At 42.5% G+C, this 18,641-nt stretch overlaps 1 protein-coding gene and 1 long non-coding RNA gene across 3 annotated transcripts in view; one reads left to right on the forward strand and one right to left on the reverse strand.

Annotated features, from left to right (window-relative positions):
• The window catches only part of LOC103052347 (complement factor B-like), a 36,857-nt gene that overhangs the window by 4,786 nt on the left and 13,430 nt on the right, over nucleotides 1–18,641 (forward strand). Inside the window, exons 2-9 of one of the 2 annotated variants that reach the window (XM_088134817.1) lie at nucleotides 360–569; nucleotides 5,670–5,855; nucleotides 6,391–6,564; nucleotides 7,607–7,702; nucleotides 11,226–11,362; nucleotides 13,602–13,740; nucleotides 15,849–16,001; nucleotides 16,522–16,623. In XM_088134817.1, coding sequence (XP_087990943.1) covers nucleotides 360–569; nucleotides 5,670–5,855; nucleotides 6,391–6,564; nucleotides 7,607–7,702; nucleotides 11,226–11,362; nucleotides 13,602–13,740; nucleotides 15,849–16,001; nucleotides 16,522–16,623 — 1,197 coding nt within the window. Of the gene's footprint in view, nucleotides 1–356; nucleotides 570–5,669; nucleotides 5,856–6,390; nucleotides 6,565–7,606; nucleotides 7,703–11,225; nucleotides 11,363–13,601; nucleotides 13,741–15,848; nucleotides 16,002–16,521; nucleotides 16,624–18,641 lie in introns of both variants that reach the window. The other variant, XM_088134816.1, reaches the window with a different exon arrangement.
• LOC148216598 (uncharacterized) overlaps nucleotides 6,224–18,641 on the reverse strand; it is a 46,252-nt gene continuing 33,834 nt past the window's right edge. Inside the window, exons 2-4 of the long non-coding RNA XR_015795096.1 lie at nucleotides 13,739–13,945; nucleotides 8,842–8,944; nucleotides 6,224–6,535 (exon numbers count right to left, since the gene is read on the reverse strand). This is a non-coding gene — a long non-coding RNA (uncharacterized LOC148216598). The remainder of the gene's footprint in view (nucleotides 6,536–8,841; nucleotides 8,945–13,738; nucleotides 13,946–18,641) is intronic.

The following is an 18,641-nucleotide window of genomic DNA, read 5'->3' on the forward strand; positions in this document are numbered from 1 at the left end:
ACACATCTTAAAGTTGCTAAAATTGAGAAATACTGGTTTAGAAAGTCAGTTTGGGGTAGTGGTTAAAGGTGCTAGACTAGAAACCATGAGTCTGTGAGTCCTGCCATAGCCATGAAGCTAGAGCTGGGGGACTTTGGCCCCATCCCTTTCCCTCAGCCCGAGGGCAAACCACTTCTGAAAAATGTTGCCAGGAAAACTGCATGGACTTATCCCTGTAGTTGCCAGGAGTCAAGATTGACTTGCAGTCATCAAAACCAAAAATAAAATTCATACAGCCTAGAGGCTGGCCACTCAGGACGTAGAAAGAGGTTATCACTGGAATCCTTTTAATGTTCTCTTGTGCTTCTTCCCACCAGAAGACGTGGATGCTGCCTGCGATGTCACAAACCTCACACCATTCAACATTTTAGGAGGCAGAACAGAAGTGCTGGAGAACGGCACAGCGCTTCAGTATATATGCCCAAATGGCCAATACCCATATCCTACCGAGTACCGGATTTGTAGTGGAACGAGATGGAGCACCATGAGAAACATAAATAAAATGATCGTCCACCAGGCCCGTTGCCGAGGTATGAGGGCATTCATAATTTCTAAATGAAAAGAAAGACCCTGTCAGTTGGCCTTGAAAGCAATGATACACTGAGGGGATGTCATGTTCTGGAGCTCATAGTTTTGGGGAGTTCTTCCAAATCTGTGAATCTAGTGGTGCTGCCCTGAAGCCTACTGGAAGCTTATTTCTGTTACCAGGGATGCTGGGCATTTATTCCCAAGATCTGCCCTAACAGCTCTACCATCAAAAAATGGTATCTTCTCATGATGGAAATCTTTTTCCTCATCAAACTTTGTCTGACATCAAAGGAAATACTTTCTATGTGTAGATATAAATTGGATGGCCCTTATTGCCAAGTCCTGTTCTACCTCCATAACAAGGCCAGAAAATGTGTGGTCCTTTAAAACCACCATCTGTGACTCTCCTTAATGGTGGGATTGGGATAAGCGGATGTAAGTGGCTGCTTGAACGTGTATTGAGGTGCCACCAATGATGTGGCAGCCACAGAGATGCTCTACGCTTGTTACCTGTCAGGCTATTCCTGAACACAACTTAGGGTGAATGCCTCTTTCAGAAAGGGGTGGTGCTCCTGCATTGAAAGAGGTAGTGGGTGTGTTTATTTCTGAAGAGGTCATCTTTTGGTTCAGCCATTCTGGACAACCTCTGCCCCGTTTCCAACTGTCCCCTTAGGGGGAAGGTGATAGAGATTGTGGTAGGGTGACAACTACAGAAGATCATGGATGTTTTCTACATTCCTTTCAGTCTGGGTTCAGGCAACCCCATTGGTTGCTCTTATGGATGACCTGCAGTATGGCCTGAATGGAGGAAGTACAGTCTTGCTTCTCCTGCTCCTTGCTTCTCCTGTTGCTGGGTCTCTCAGTAACATTTGATATCATCAACCATGGTATCCTTTTGGCTGCCTGTAAGGGTTAGGGGCAATGTTTAGCAATGGTTCTGCTCCTTCAGGAGTGGTAGTTCCAGTTTGAGATGGGGGTAGAAGAGGTTGAGCCCTTGACCACTTCACTGTGGGATGCTTCATGCTAATCTCTCTCCATTCTTTTTAATATCTACATAAAACCATTGGGGGACATCGTCTGTCGATTCAGGGTGAGGTATCATCAGTACAATGATGATAACCATCTGTACATCACTTGTTGTTGTTGTTTAGTCGTTAAGTCGTGTCCGACTCTTCGTGACCCCATGAACCATATTGTGCCAGGCCTTCCGGTCCTTCACTGCCTCCCTGGGTTTGCCCAGTTTCATGCTCATTGCTTCAGTGATGCTATCTAACCATCTCATCCTCTGCCGTCCTCTTCTCCTTTTGCCTTCAATCTTTCCCAGCATCAGGGTCTTCTCCAAAGAGATCTCTCTTCGCATTAGATGACCAAAGTATCTGAGCTTGAACTTCATTATCGATCGTTCCAATGAGCAATCAGGGTTGATTTCCTTTAAGATTGACTGGTTTGACCTCCTAGCAGTCCAGGGGATTCTCAAGAGTCTTCTCCAGCACCACAGTTCAAAGGCATCAATTCTTCGGCGCTCAGCCTTCTTTATGGTCCAGCTCTCACAGCCATACATTACTACTGGAGAAACCATAGCTTTGACTATGCGGATCTTTGTCGGCAAGGTGACGTCTCTGCTTTTTAATATGCTATCTAGGCTTGCCATGGCTTTCCTCCCAAGGAGCAAGCGTCTTTTAATTTCATGGCTGCAGTCTCCGTCTCCGGTGATCTTGGAGCCCAAATAAATGAAGTCTGTTACTGCTTCCATTTCTACCCCTTCTATTTGCCAGGAATTGATGGGTCCAGATGCCATGATCTTAGTTTTTTTAATGTTGAGTTTCAAGCCAGCTTTTGCACTCTCCTCTTTCACCCTCATCAAGAGGCTCTTTAGTTCTTCTTCACTTTCTGCCATTAGGGTGGTATCGTCGGCATATCTGAGGTTGTTGATGATTCTCCCTGCAATCTTAATTCCGGCTTGTGATTCTTCCAGCCTGGCATTTCTCATGATGTACTCTGCATATAGGTTAAATAAGCAGGGTGACAGTATACATGTCGTACACCTTTCCCTATTTTGAACCAATCGGTTGTTCCGTGACTGGTTCTAACTGTTGCTTCTTGGCCTGCATACAGATTTCTCAGGAGACAGGTAAGGCGGTCTGGTACTCCCATCTCTTTAAGAATTTGCCACAGTTTGTTGTCATCCACACAATCAAAGGCTTTTGCATAGTCAATGAAGCAGAAGTAGATATTTTTCTGGAACTCTCGTGCTTTCTCCATGATCCAGCAAATGTTGGCGATTTGATCTCTAGTTCCTCTGCCTCTTCGAAACCCAGCTTGTACATCCAGTAGTTCTCGGTTCATGTATTGCTGAAGCCTAGCTTGTAGGATTTTGAGCATAACCTTGCTAGCATGTGAAATGATTGTGCGATAGTTTGAGCATTCTTTGGCATTGCCCTTCTTTGGAATTGGAACGTAAACTGGCCTTTTCCAATCCCGTGGCCACTGTTGCGTTTTCCAAACTTGCTGGCATATTGAGTGCAGCACTTTAACACCATCGTCTTTTAGTATTTTAAATAACTCAGCTGGAATACTGTCATCTCCACTAGCTTTGTTGTTAGCAATGCTTCCTAAGGCCCACTTGACTTCACTCTCTAGGATGTCTGGCTCAAGGTCAGCGATCACACCAGCGTGGACATCAGGGACATTAAGATCTTTCTTGTATAGTTCTTCTGTGTATTCTTGCCACCTCTTCTTAATCTCTTCTGCTTCTGTTAGGTCCCTGCCTATTTTGTCCTTTATCATGCCCATCTTTGCACTAAATGTTCCTTTCATATCTCCAATGTTCTTGAAGAGATCTCTAGTCTTCCCCATTCTATTATTTTCCTCGATTTCTTTGCATTGTTCATTTAAGAAGGCCTTCTTATCTCTCCTTGCTATTCTCTGGAAATCTGCATTCAGTTGCTTATATCTTTCCCTTTCACCCTTGCTTTTCGCATTCCTTCTTTCCACAGCTATTTGTAAAGCCTCATCAGACAGCCATTTTGCTTTCTTGCATTTCTTTCTCTCTGGGATGGTTTTAGTTGCTGCCTCCTGTACAATGTTACGGACCTCCGTCCATAGTTCTTCAGGCACTCTGTCTACCAAATCTAATCCTCTAAATCTATTCATCACCTTCACTGTGTACTCACAAGGAATATGATCTAAGTCATACCTGAGTGGTCTAGTGGTTTTCCCTACATTCTTCAATTTAAGCCTAAATTTTGCAGTAAGAAGCTCATGATCTGAGCCACAGTCAGCTCCTGGTCTTGTTTTTGCTGTCTGTATAGAGCTTCTCCATCTTTGGCTGCAAAGTATATAATCAATCTGGTTTCGGTATTGACCATCGGTGATGTCCATGTGTAGAGTCGTCTCTTGTGTTGTTGGAAAAGAGTGTTTGCTATGACTAGCTTGTTCTCTTGACAGAACTCTATTAGCCTTTGCCCTGCTTCATTTTGTACTCCAAGGCCAAACTTGCCTGTTATTCCGATTACTCCTTGACTTCCTACTTTAGCATTCCAATCCCCTATGATGAAAAGGACATCTTTTTGGTGCTAGTTCTAGAAGGTGTTGTAGGTCTTCATAGAAGCGGTCAACTTCAGCTTCTTCAGCATCAGTGGTTGGGGCATAGACTTGGATGACTGTGATATTGAATGGTTTGCCTTGGATACGCACTGAGATCATTCTGTCGTTTTTGAGGTTGTACCCCATTACTGCCTTTCCCACTCTCTTATTGACTATGAGTGCAACTCCATTTCTTCTAAGGGTTTCTTGCCCACAGTAGTAGATATAATGGTCACCCGAATTAAATTCACCCATTCCCGTCCATTTCAGTTCGCTGATTCCCAAGATGTCGATGTTCAATCTTGTCATCTCATGTTTGACCACATCCAGCTTGCCTTGGTTCATAGATCTTACATTCCAGGTACCTATACAATATTGTTCTTTACAGCATCAGACCTTCTTTTTGCTTCCAGATACATCCACAGCTGAACGTCCTTTCGGCTTTGGCCCAGCCGCTTCACTCTTTCTGGAGCTACTTGGAATTGCCCTCTGCTCTTCCCCAGTAGCATATTGGACACCTTCTGACCTGAGGGGCTCATCTTCCGGCGTCATATCTTTTAGCCTTTTAACATTGTCCAGGGGGTTTTCTTGGCAAGGATACTGGAGTGGGTTGCCATTTTCTTCTCCAGTGGACCACATTTTGTCAGAACTCCCTGTCATGACCTGTCCATCTTGGGTGGCCCTGCACGGTATAGCTCATGGCTTCACTGAGTTACGCAAGCCCCTTTGCCACGACAAGGCAGTGATCCATGAAGGGGCTGTACATCACTACCCATGGCCATTGTCAGCCCCACTACAGCCATGCTGGGTTACTTCCCAGTTCCAGATTTGCTTTACAAAGGCCCATTTCAACATATTTCTCTCATCAGTCCTAGATAAGAACTTTTCGAAGCATTAATCCACTACTGGTATCTGTCCCTGTGACTATGGTGCCTTGAAACCCTTGACACATGTTTTCCTAGGCTGCATCTTCCATCGGGATATAAGGAAGGAATTTACAGATCCACTATGTTGGAGATTCCCAGGAAGAAATTATTTACTTTTTTTTAATTGCTATTAAGTCAAGGGCCCAGTTATTGTTAATGTAACCACCCTGACTATGTTAAGTTAATTGTATTTGATACTTGGGTACAAAGTATTTGTTGATTGACTGGCTAAAGGCAACAGGTAGATTACATGTATGATCTGGCAGTAGGCTATCAACTGTTTTACTTGGCTTCATTTTTCTTTCTAATGAAGATTTGTCTCTAGCCAAGCCACAACTGTGAAATTTTGGCCAGGTTCTGGCCTAGGAACCAAATCAAGCCACGGAAAGTCTGAAGGTCTGTGATAAGGTATTGAGTTCCAGTTAGGGGAACTTGTCAACACCTCTGCCCATTTTCAGATGTCCACAGTCTTAGGACTGAATGCTCAAATAGCTCAAGAAGGAGAGGATTAATTTGTTGAGATGGGGTGAGTTACAGAATATGACCATGAAGTACTCCATCCTACCTACTGATGTCTGCTATTCCTTTCAGATGTTCGTTGCCACAGGATTTTAGAATTTGCAAGTGGTGACTATGAGCCCTGGCAGGCATATTACAATGTAAGCCAGAAGATCACGTTTGCTTGCTACTCAGGGTACTCCATGGGGGGGTCTAAAGTCCGAACCTGCCTCCCCAATGGGAAATGGAGTGGAGAAACGACGATATGTGAAGACGGAAGTGAGTGTGACAGTTAATTGCATGCAAGACCTCCCAATCTTCTCACTTTAGACTTCCTTTTCTTTTTGGTCTTTGAAAAGACAGCGTCGGCTTTTGTCTTCCATCAGCTTCTATACTCAGTTGGTCACCTTACACTTAGCCAGAAATGAGCTCTATCTTAATTTGCTGAACAGAAGAATTACTTGGAGAATTAGGATCTCTAAATTAACTAAATCAGCATGCAAGAATTCAGTTTCTGGTCCAATTGAGATACTACTTAAAAGAGAAACCTGTCAATCAGTTTATCCCGCTGGATAGATTAAAAAACAGGCAATCTCTGGATGCTTGAAAAAAATAAGAAAAGTGTAAGTCATTAGCAACTTAGAGAATTCTTAGCTTTAAGAATGTAGCTTTAATTCTTGGCTTTTTGAGTTCTGACAGATATTTTATACATACATAGCAACATATTTGCTGTTATTTCATGCTGTTACATATTTCATGATGATAAATTGTCAAAATGACCATTTATAATGGTGTCCTCTCTTCTCCTGCTTAGGTGGCCACTGCCCTAACCCAGGTATTCCGATTGGTGGCCAAAAAGAAGGCAATGAATATTGGATAGGGTACCGGGTCCGCTACCGTTGTGCAAGTAGTCTCATTCTTGTGGGATCCTCTGAACGGACTTGCCAAGAATCAGGAATCTGGAGTGGAACAGAACCAGAGTGTTGGCGTGAGCAAAGGGGATGGAATATCTGATGGGAGCTGAAAATTAGGGTTAAATGCTGAAAATGTGAACCCTGGGACTGTGAGAGGGGTTCCTGATTACCAGATTTATTGTGTAGCGATACCATACCTTCCATACAGTTTGGTTTCGTTGTTGCATTCAGGGGGTGGGTCAGAGGCAAGCTTCAGAGATAATGTCCAAACCATGGTTAGGTGACCATGAATGGATTTCTCTCTTGTTTTACTTGCTTTGTCATCCTCCTTACAAAATTCTTCCTAGCGTATTAAGACCTTTCTATTTCACAATTAGCAGGAAGCAGGATTTAAATGAGATTTTATGTAGTAGCTTAGAAATGGGGGGGAAAAAATAAGCCACAGATTTCTGTTGAAGCTAGTTGATGAACTTCACCCTAATGAACACTGTGGTTTCAACATCAAGATTGGGACAAATCTCAGAGCCTTCAAAACCAGTCAAAAATTCACAATAAATATAATTTTAGGGAATGTGCATCTGAAAAATAACAATTGTCTGAAAGCTGAATACAAAACCAGGGAAGAAACTTAACCTGGGGAACTTTCTTATACATGTATTTACAGTCAGGGGAATTCATTTACTGTTTTATTAGATTTGTGCTATCAAAGAGTCTTTTGATTGTGGTGGATATCTATCAGATAAATAAGCAGGCAAGCTTTATGTAAAAAAAAGGACATCAAGAAAATGGGAGTAGAGAAAATTGTCTCAAAGAACATTTCAGTAATAACAGGGTATTTTTGCTAAAAACCATAGAGATTAAATGCATCATTAAAAACTGTATAGAACACTAGTATATTAATTACATATATAATGGCATATATAATGTCCATAAAATGGACCAGACTGATAGCACCAGAGAGTCTTCTATGTTTGTCACAAAGGGTCCCAGGGCAGCAGAATGTGCAACTTCCCTTCCTAATATTTTAATTGTGGTTTGCGTAAAAATCAGCTCTATTTTTGTGCATCATCTTTTGATGTTCTGTTGCTAATTCAACCTCTTCCTGTTCTTTCCCAGAGCCATTTACTTTTGATAGCCCACAAGAGGTTGCCTCCAAGTTCATCTCATCTTTGATGGAAACTGCTGAAGCTGCAGATGCTAATAGAAATGTCTGTAAGTCTTTGTAGATGGAACAGGCTTGGATCACTATAATTTTCCTCCTAGCATAATAAGAGCACAATTATGTTGTTAGATGCTCTCAATTCCTCTGAGTAGTAAAATATTCTAGGGCAATTTAATGGAATTTCATTTCAATATGGAAAGAGAGTGCTGAGGGCTTTTTTAGAAATTCCCTCTTCTTTCCATAAACATTCAAGGGAATTGTATTGTCGAAGGCTTGTTCACACAATGAACATACAGTTCACACAATGAACATACTAATCACCCCCAGCAGCCACTCGTTAACACTCAATAGAGGGAAAAAACCCTGCCTAATCCCCAGGAAGATAAGCATATTCTGACACCAAAACAGGCACCCACTCGTTAACCCAACCCCACATCCCCCCAATTTCCCCCCCCTTCACATCTGTATAAAAACACAAAAGGGTCACATCATCCTGGGCACAGAGAGAACTGCTCCTGTCTGTGCTCCTGCGCTCTGAAGATGCCGGTCACAGATGCTGGCGAAACGTTAGGAAACAAAACTTCCAGAACACGGCCATACAGCCCGGAAGACCCACACCAGCCATTCAAGGGAGTTGACCAACAGAACTCCCTTGCACTGATGATGTTACCTAGTTGGGTAATGAAACGTCTGCGAGCAGACAGCCAAGCTCAGAGAGCACCAAGGACTCTACAGTTCAACCCTGAGCTACATATATTCCCTTCTATAAGAATTGTTAAAAGCATCACCATTAAGACATTGTGTAATATTTTCCTGAATATAGAAGCAGATCACTAGTTGAGCAAAAATGGAAGGAAATATCGGGTTCCTCCAAGGCAGAAGATTCTACCCATAGTATCTTGGGCACCCCTCTTTCTCTGTGAACCCCATTTTCTCTCTGTGGATGTCTGTCAGACTACCAGTTGCTATTATTCATAGATGTATCTGTCTTCTGTCTTCTACCCTCATCAGAGTCTTACGCACGAGTTCTTTTTGTGGACTTCAGCTCAGAATTTGATACTATTATTCCAGAAATCCTTTACAACAAACTGATCCAGCTTACTGTGCCTGACCCTACCTGTAGGTGGATAATCAGCTTTCTAACAGATAGGAAACAACACGTGAGGTTAGGCAAAACTATATCTAGTACCCGGTTAATCAGTACAGGTGCTCCTCAGGGATGTGTGCTCTCCCCGTTGCTTCTCTCCCTCTACACCAATGACTGCACCTCAAAAGACTCTTCTGTTAAAGTTCTGAAATTCGCAGATGATACAGCTGTCATTGGTCTCATTCGAAATGGAGATGAGTCAGCATACAGACGGGAGGTTCAACAACTGGTCTTGTGGTGCAGTCATAACAACTTGGAACTGAATACACTCAAAACTGTGGAGATGATTGTGGATTTTAAGAAGAACCCTTCTAATTCCCCTCTCCTTACTATACTTGACAGCCCAGTATCAGTAGTAGAGTCCTTCAAGTTCTTGGGTTCTATAATCTCCCAAGACCTGAAATGGATGCTTAACATCACAACCATCATCAAAAAGGCACAACAAAGAATGTTCTTCATGTGTCACCTTAGGAAGTTTAAATTACCTCAGGAGCTTTTGGCAGTTTAAGAGAGGAACCATTGAGTCTGTTATCTGTTCCTCTAAAACTGTCTGGTTTGACTCCACAACCAGATACAGTGGTACCTCGGGTCACGAACGCTTCTGTTCATGACCAATTCGGGTCACGAACAGCTCCGGTCACAAAATTTTGCCTCCGTTCGCGAACGCCGGATCGGGTGACGAACAGGATCCGCGGCCATTTTCCCTCCCGTGACACGGTCCGTGGCCATTTTCTCACCCCTGACACGTGGTCCACGGCCATTTTCTCGCCCGACACGTGGTCCGCGGCCATTTTTCCGCCCCTGACACATGGTCCGCGGGTATTTTCCCGCCGACACGTGGTCCGCGGCCATTTTCCGCCCCTGACACGTGGTCCGTGGCCATTTTTCTGCCCCTGAAACATGGTCCACGGCCATTTTTCCACCCCTGACACGTGGTTGTAGGGAGGGGGACTCTCCCTCCAAGCAGTAACTGCCTCCCTGTCCTCCACGCCAGAATGGATTAATGGTAATTACACTGAACCTTATGGGAAAATTTGCTTTGGGTCGCGACCAATTTGGGTCGCGACCAGAGTCGCGGAACGAATTAAGTTCGTGAACCAAGGTTCCACTGTACAGACTCCAACGGATAGTTAAGTCTGCAGAAAGAATAATTGCAACCCGCCTGCCTTCTATAGAAGATCTGTCTACTGTGAGGGTCAAAAGGAGGGCAGAGAAGATATCTTCAGATCCCTCTCATCCTGGACATCAATTGTTTCAACTTCTTCCCTCAGGACAGCGCTACAGACCACTGTATGTTAAAACATCTAGACACCAGAACAGTTTTTTCCCTCATGCCATTGCTCTGCTGAACACCTAATTAATGCAGCATGACAAAGTGATTGACATTGCATGATAAGATATGGCTGCTAAGATGTGACTGATAATGTTCTGTTAAATGTGAATATATGCTAGACAATAGCTTCTCCTTTTAAAAATGAATATATGTTAGTCAATAGCCATAGTATTATTCTTCCTCCAATTCTCCTCTTCTGACTGCATAGTTTTAGTATATAACGTTATTACTTTTTATTATTCGTTATTTCCTGATGTTATGCAAACACATTGAGAGCTTATTGCATCGAAGTCAAATTCCTTGTATGTCTCATACTTGGCGAATAAAGTATTCTATTCTATTCTATTCTATTCTATTCTATTCTATTCTATTCTATTCTATTCTATTCTATTCTATCCTGACCAATACCACACTCTTGAAGCTCTGGGTAGAATCTCACCCCAAAATACAGAGATGTTACCAGATGTCAAGAGAATAGCTTCTAATTCTAATTTCCATCAATGAAACTTGCACCAATATGTTGCAGTGCAGAGTGCTAATTAGCTGTACCTTCTTCAAGGTTATTTCATTCCAGTAGCACCTCCACCATCATGTTATAGTTTTCCCCTTCAGTGTTAAGCCAGTGTTTTATATGTATTAAGCATGCTCAGTCATTGGGGTGCGTGAATATAGGGAGAGAGAGACTTGGCCATCCCCATTTTCGTAAAGAGTGTTGCATTTTTGCATATCTTGGCATCTTCATAGTCTGATGACTTGGCTCATCAAATGAACAATGCCACTTGGGCTACAGAATCAATAACACACCTGAGCTTCAGAAATTAAAAAAATGAAACAAAAATTGGGGCCTCAGATCAACTATTCCAGTTGATTGATTGATTGACTGATTGATTGATTTGATATTTATTTATATTTCAAATTTGTCACTGCCCATCTTACTGCAGAGTGACTGTGGGCAGTTACAAATTGATTGATTGATTATATGCCATCAAGTTGCAATTCCTTGATTCCCTATAAGGAATGTCCAATATGTCAAAATTGCACATACTGTAATTGGGGAAACAAGACATGAATTCTAGTTCTTTTCATCTCCCAGCCTCTACACAGAAGCATAGGATTGACATTAAGAAAGGCAGCACAATGAACATCTACTTTATCCTTGATGCCTCAGGAAGTATTTCTAAACGACATTTCCAGGAGACACGGAATGCTACAATCAAGTTGATTGAGAAGGTATGGAAAAGTCAGAAACTTTCTTTGCTCAGTGCTGTACCAAGGGGGCCCTGATACTAGTTCTAAACCAGTGTTTTTCAACCTTGGCGATTTTAAGACATGTGTACTTCAACTCCCAGAATTCCCCAGCCAGCATGGCTGGCTAGGGAATTCTGGGAGTTGAAGTCCACATGTCTTAAAGTTGTCAAGATTGACATACAGTGTCTAAATGATGAAATTAAGGCAGGGATAAACAACATTTTAGATCAAGGGCACACTGGAAATGTGGGGAGCCACTGAGAAATGACTGCTGCTGTGGGAATGGCCAGACATAAAATTCTCATTTGCTGGATGAATTAACTTCACAAAATATTCACTACCATCCCATAGGGACCTTTGTAAAGCTGAAAGCCATTCTGGCAAATAAAAACGAGGCTAAAGGCTAGTATAGTCTGCTTTGCAGCATGGCAATTTCTTTTTTATTATTATTTAAAACATTTTTTTATAGAAAAAACAGATGAAAAAGAGACAGTCTAGTGGAAACTAAGGGACATCCTAACCCTGAATTAAGGTCTAATCTCTTGAACAGGATGGCCAATATTTGAAATAGGTTCTGGTCTTTCTGTGGAGGTTTGAGAATGAAGGAGCAAAGTCATATCAATATGTGGAAGGGAAGATATGAACAGCATCAGATTTAAAAAGAGTTAGTCTTTAAGCTAGGGGACGCGGTGGCGCAGCGGCTTAATGACGCTGAAAGTTGCCAGCCAGAAATGGCTGACGCTTCGGCGGTTCGAGTCTAGCCTTCGCGTAAACAGGGTGAACGCCTGTTTCCTCCCCCAGTTCCTGTCAACCCAACAGATCGAAAACGCACGTGAGTCGATAAATGGGTACTCTCACTATGGTGGGAGGAAAAATGCTGGCGGCGCTTGCACAGGAGTCGGGAGCAGTTGCTGGTAAAGCGCGAAACCGCAGTCGCCCGAAAAGGGCGCGGAGCAACGGAAACCCCGCCTCCTGCGCTCGGCAGCTGGGCTCTGCCCTAGGAAGGAGGCTCTGGCAAACCACTTCCGAAACAATTGCCTTGAAAACTGCAAGGACTCGTCGAAGCAATCACCGTAGGGTCAGCAATGACTGAGCGCAGACAAAAAAAAAAAAAAAAGCTAATGTTATGTCAACCTTAGAAGGTGGGCACACTTGTGTGTGTGGCCCTCCTCCTAGATGCTTCCTGATGACAAAAAGGTATAAAAGCTGTTGTAAACTGTTTTAGGGTGTGGCTGTTCTCTGTCTTCCCTCTGCCAGTCGGACAGAGAGTGGTCCACCCTGCTTTTCTCTTGGCCAAAATAAAAGCTGAACTTTCTTTAGAAAAACTCGGTCTAGAGTCTCATTGGAAAGTATATATTCTGGGCTACAAAACCTTACATATTTCTGGCACCCAACATGGGGCTCGAAGACAACATTTCTTCAGGGGGATCCCCAAAGGATCCCCCCCCCGGCCAAGTCCTACGTAGGGTACTTTTACTGAGAGCAGACCAAAAAAAAAAAAAGTCTTTAAGCTAAAGATCTTTGATCCTCCTTGCAGCACCTCTTGGTACTCTTTTTGATGATGGCTGCCAAAAATTGTGGCAAGGTTCGCTATCCTTTTGAGGTTTCCTTAGTCCTTCTACCTACTTGTCAACCCCTTGATAATTCATAGTTGCTCTTCGGGTATTTTTTCTTAAAACAAGAACAGTCAGATAGAATAGATTTATACTGAGGTATGTGCATCTCTAAGCAGCCTTCAGGTGGTTGAGGGGCTGAATACAAGACTAACATTCTTTATTGTTAGCTTCTCTACTGAGATGGCTTGACTGCTGTTGTGCCTCACCAATGTGGCAACTTCGGCAAAGCTCTAGAATAGGGTATTGCAGGTTACAGAACGGAATGGAACGGAACGGAACAGAACAGAATGAAATAGGGTATTGCAGAAGTTACAGAACAGGGCAGTCTAGAACTTTGCAGTTCTAGAACAGGGCATTCCAGAACTTTGTGGATGTTGCCACATGGGTAAGCCTAAGTCAGTGAGAATAGGCCAGTGGGAGAGGCCTGGGATTTATAACCTTCCCTCACCAGCAAATGCTTGGGGGTGGGGAGACTTTGTGTGCCGAAGGGGAATAATGTCCTTTGAGAGATTCTCACATTGCCCTTGGGACTGGATGTTAACAAACTCAGGTGGAGAATGCAGTGTGAGTCATGCTTCTTCTTGCCTCCTGGCTTCCTTTTGTAGATTTCCAGTTATGACATCTTCCCCAATTACGGCATCGTCACTTTTGCCACCCATAGCAAAGAGGTTTTGAACACAATGAATCCAAACAGCAGTGATGTGGCCTGGGTGATTGAACTAATGGAAAAAGTCAAACTTACCGGTAAGGCATATTCCTGATTTTTGCCAGGGAGACGGTTATTGCGTGCTCTCATATCCTTTCTATCAGAATTGTCCCAAATACCTACCCAGGGACACTTAATAAACCAATCCACCTCTAGTTTTTGCATTTTCTCTTGTTATCTTTCACTCTGTTTAGGGGAACCATAACAGTATTCTTCCAATTGACAGGTGCTGTTTCAGACTTCCTGCAATGAAACAAGACATTCCATTAGGCAAAACGCATCCATATTTTAAGAATTCTCCAGTTACACCATCTACACCTGCAGCCTTACCATTTTTCAGAATTTTCACATTGATTACTTCCTTTCCATGAAGTTTTTTTTTTGAACAGTAACATTTGTTACATTCATTTCAAGTCCACTCTTTGACATATCACAGTCATACCACATGAAGCTTCAGTATAATCTTCCAGCATTCCTCCCTTCGTTTTCATCCCAAATCATTTCATCATTTTTTGTTTCTAATCACATTCAGGGCCTTGTTTAGAGCTCTTTACCTATTCTCCATATTTTCTTTGCACCAAAATTGCAATTCCTCTTTTAATCTTCAATATTCCTTATCATCCTTAACCATATTATTTGCAACTATTTTTTAATCTCTAAACACATAATAAAAGAGCTATCTCTCATACTCATTTTTATAGCAATCATTCTCTAATACACATTTTTCTCATCCACAACCTTTTCATTTCATAATACCACTAAGAAGCCTTTTTCATACTTCCAGTAAATAACTTCACACACTTACATGGCACTCTGTAACATTTTCCATTCTATTCCAAGTGGTTTCTGCCTCCTTAAGTCTTTTTCCTTACATTCCCTTTCCAATCATTCTACTGGGAATTGATCTATTTTCTAATTTTTGTATACACCACTAAGATATGGTCTGTCTCAAGTTCAGAACCTCCCATCCCCCTTGTATCTGTTACAAATTATCTGCTTTTGTCATAAAAATCATCAAAGTGATGATTTTACCAAATCAGTCATCCTCTGCACTGTGTATGCATGAATAGATTTATACTTCAACCATGTATTTGAAACCAACAGAGTTTTTTCTAAGATCACTCTTCTCGTTCCTTCTTGGATCTCCAAATGGCCTAATAACATTTTCTGTACTCTTCCCTCCCCTTCCCACCAATACACTGATATTATCTAGCAGAAAAAATTCCCCCTGAATTGGATGCATTCAGAATATTGTTCAATTTTTTCCCAAAGTCATTCCTGGATCTTTCATTATCACCATCCACTGTAGTCTAACATGGAACTAATATCAGTCTATGATTCCTACTTTTATACTTATCCACAACAACCTAGAACACCTGTAGCCCTTTTATTACTAGTTAAATCTATGCCTTTACATGTTTACATGTATTCATCAACTGCACTCCTTAAGATCAAACCACCTTCATTCAAATATGTGACTTCCTTCCACTTTTTCTAAGGTTCACAGACACTCATTATACCTTTATTTCTCTTTTTAGGTCATGCTATGCTATCTTAAATTTTTAATCTCAATCCTTCATGAGACATGATCATCCCCAGATGGTACCGTACTCTACTATCCATCGTGGCTTTGGTCACTTGAGGTTTTCACATAACACTTTTTAGTAAGATAAAGAAGGTGTAGACTATGTTACCAATGTGGTTACGTGTCCATATGCAGCATAACCTAACTGTAAGACCAGAACTGGTTGGTTTTGGCATGTTTTGGCCAGAATACATCAAACTTAACCCAAGTCAAGCATGGTTTACCTCAAGTGTTCTCATGCAATTCTATGCAAGCTAGAATCTCTAGTCTACTGTATAGACTATTTTGGAAGCCAAGATATTGTTGCCTACATCCTACCAACTAGGAAGTATTAACATGCATTCAGAATGCTTAATAGCATAAGAAATCTTGAGGATGAAAAAAAATTCAACACTGAAGAATGGCAGCTGTTGATGTTTTTCTGAAGCGGGGTCTGAAGACCAGCTAGGTTATATTGCAGCTGCATGTGTAGCCTGAATACCGAATGAGATCTGCCAAGGCCAGCCAACTGCAAAGAGTGTATGTTCATTTTTCTCCTTCTCCTCCTTCTTTATTCTCTAGACCATAGGCAAAAGCCAGGAACCAACATCAACAAAGGCCTGCAAGCTGTCTATGAAATGATGGTCTCTCAGGAAGCTGATGAAAGGAGACGTAAATTAATCCCTCCTCCTATTTCCAATTCCACACGCCATGTGATCATCCTCATGAGTGATGGTAAGGAAACACACACACACACAAAACCTTACTTTGCTGGTAGGGTAGCTACTTTTTAATGTTTGTTTGAAAGAACTTTTATTATATCTATCAATATAAGGAATATATTCCCTACTTTGCAGCTTAAACTAGATCTACAGAGTGCTCAAATATTTCTTAGTATGTATATTCAGAAGAACTTGCTTTATATTTTTATCCTTTCCCCCTTCTCTTTCCCCTCATCCTCCAGAGTCTACTTACATCCCAGATTCAAGCCTCTTCCTATGTATGTAACCTCCTTTTTAGGTCAAGATCTCTACTTGGTCTTTAAATGATACATAAAAAAATGGTGGGGCTGAAAGAAAACTACCACTGGCTTAATTTTATTACAACGATTCAAATTCAGTTGAGTTGAATGGAGTGAATTATTTCTACAGTTCCATGGAACCTTTGGAATTGCTGTGGGGCCACATCCAAGGTTTTGAGGGGTGAATTGATCAAACACTGCTGCCGTATAATAACTCATACTCTCATCCTTCAGGTGACTACAACATGGGTGGTGATCCAATTTCTGCCATTAGGGGCATTAAGGAGTTCCTCAGGATAGGGAAATCCCATTCGAATCCCCGCAATGAATACTTGGGTAAGTCCTGATGATGCATAGATTGGGAAGGAAATGAGGAGAAAAGTGCTTTGAACCATCATCATTACACGGCCAGAATTTCACAATGTTTTAAACCTTAAGCCACTGGCTTATTGTTGTTGTTTTAATTCTATGATCCACCTCTTGTATCTTAACCCAAGGAACAATAGAGAGTAGATCATATCACAAAAGCAATTTCTGCATTCCCAGTTGAATATAACACCAAGTGAAATTAACACACAAATTGAATATAGATTTGCCCTGAAGAAGGCCTCAGGCCTAGCCCAAGGAACTCCAAGAGACAATGCAAATTCAGTTCAGCTATGTTTATTAGCTACAACCTCTAGCAAGAATCTTCCCAGACTGAAACCCCAGTTCCCAAGTCAGCCAGTCACAACATGTGAATTCCCCAGGGAGGTGCCAGTCTCATCCTCTTGTAGCTCCCACGCTTCTCCGGCGAGCTAAGAAAATGTTTATCTCTCTGAGCCTTGCCTTCATAATTCCATTCCATCACAGGATGACTCTTCAGAAGAGTTCATTCCACTCCCTTCTTCGTAGCATCTGGAACAATTTCAGGCAGTGACAAACAAACCTTATTTGGGCGAGGAAATGATCTGATCTTGCAAAGGACTCAGAGTAGTGTTCTCATGTTCAGATAACAAATCAACTACTGTGAGGCAAAAATTAGGTCTAGCATATTTATCAGGCCAGTGATTAAACAACTTGGGACCATGGCTGCCATGGATGGTATGAATTATGGAGTTTTCCTAGACCCCAGACCCAGGACAAGGGAGTAGAAATCCCCCAGCACCAGTAGTTGGGGAGAGGCCTACACCAACCTAGTGACAAGATCCAGCTTCTCAGAAGCTGGGCTTCTGCTGGGCTGAAGGGTGGGCAGTACCCACACAGTATTCCCAACATATCCTTACAGCCCCACTTCACACAATGGCACTGACACCCTGCCACCTGTAGAGCAGTCACAGCTAAGGTTGGTACCACCTCCTGTCCCCCCCCCCCCACAATGGCAACCCAAGAACAAGGTCAACAGCAATCCAGTTTTCTAGGTTCAGGAATGCTGGGTCAGAAGAAAGGACTCCATACAGAGTCTTATGTGGATGTGGACATCTATATAAATTAGATAGCTAGATGATAGATAGATGATAGGTAGGGAGAGGGAGAAGGAGAGGCAGGGGGGAGAGAGAGAGAGCCTTGCTGCCCCTTCAGTGCAGTTCATCTTGGCTAGCACAAACTCACATACAGTATAGGAGTATATTTGTCAGAGTGAGAGTCAATTTGGAGTAGTGGTTAAGGTACCAGCCTAGAAACTGGGATATCATGCATTCTAGCCCCCACCCCTCCTTAAGCACAAAGCCCCTTCTCTCAGCCCTAGGAAGAAGGCAGTTGCAAAGCACTTACAAAAACCTTGCCAAGAGAAATGCAGGAACTTGTCCAGAGAGTTGTCAGGAGTCAAGACTGACTTGAAGGCATACACACTGACACACAAATTGTTAGAGTACATCAGGAATGGACGAATCTGGAGTTTGCATAGAATTCAGTTCTGTACATTACTCTCATAAATATATCATTTTTGTATGGATCTTTTTCCTAAAATACACTTTTTATTGTTGGTGAACTGCATTGCAGAATTTGGGGGACTGCAGATTTCAAATGATATTTGAGAATTTTGGTTCTTGTATGGAAATTTTGGGGACGCGGTGGCGCAGTGGCTTAATGACGCTGAAAGTTGCCGGCCAGAAATGGTCGACGCTTCAGCGGTTCAAGTCCAGCCTTTGCGTTAGCAGGGTGAGCTCGTTTCCTCCCCAGTTCCTGTAAACCCAACAGTTCGAAAACTCACGTGAGTAGATAAATGGGTACTCTCACTCCGGTGGGAGGAAAAATGCTGGCGGCGCCTTGCAAAAAGGAGTGGGGAGCAGTTGCCGGTAAGCGCGAAAAACCGCGCATGCCCGAAAAGGGCGCGAAGCAACAGAAACCCCGCCTCCTGCGCTCGCCAGCTGGGC

This window comes from Python bivittatus, unplaced genomic scaffold (genome assembly GCF_059951505.1).
Source record: "Python bivittatus isolate LINGU-HERP-01145 unplaced genomic scaffold, Pbiv_v1 ctg000150_np1212, whole genome shotgun sequence".
Taxonomy (NCBI): Eukaryota; Metazoa; Chordata; class Lepidosauria; order Squamata; family Pythonidae; genus Python; species Python bivittatus.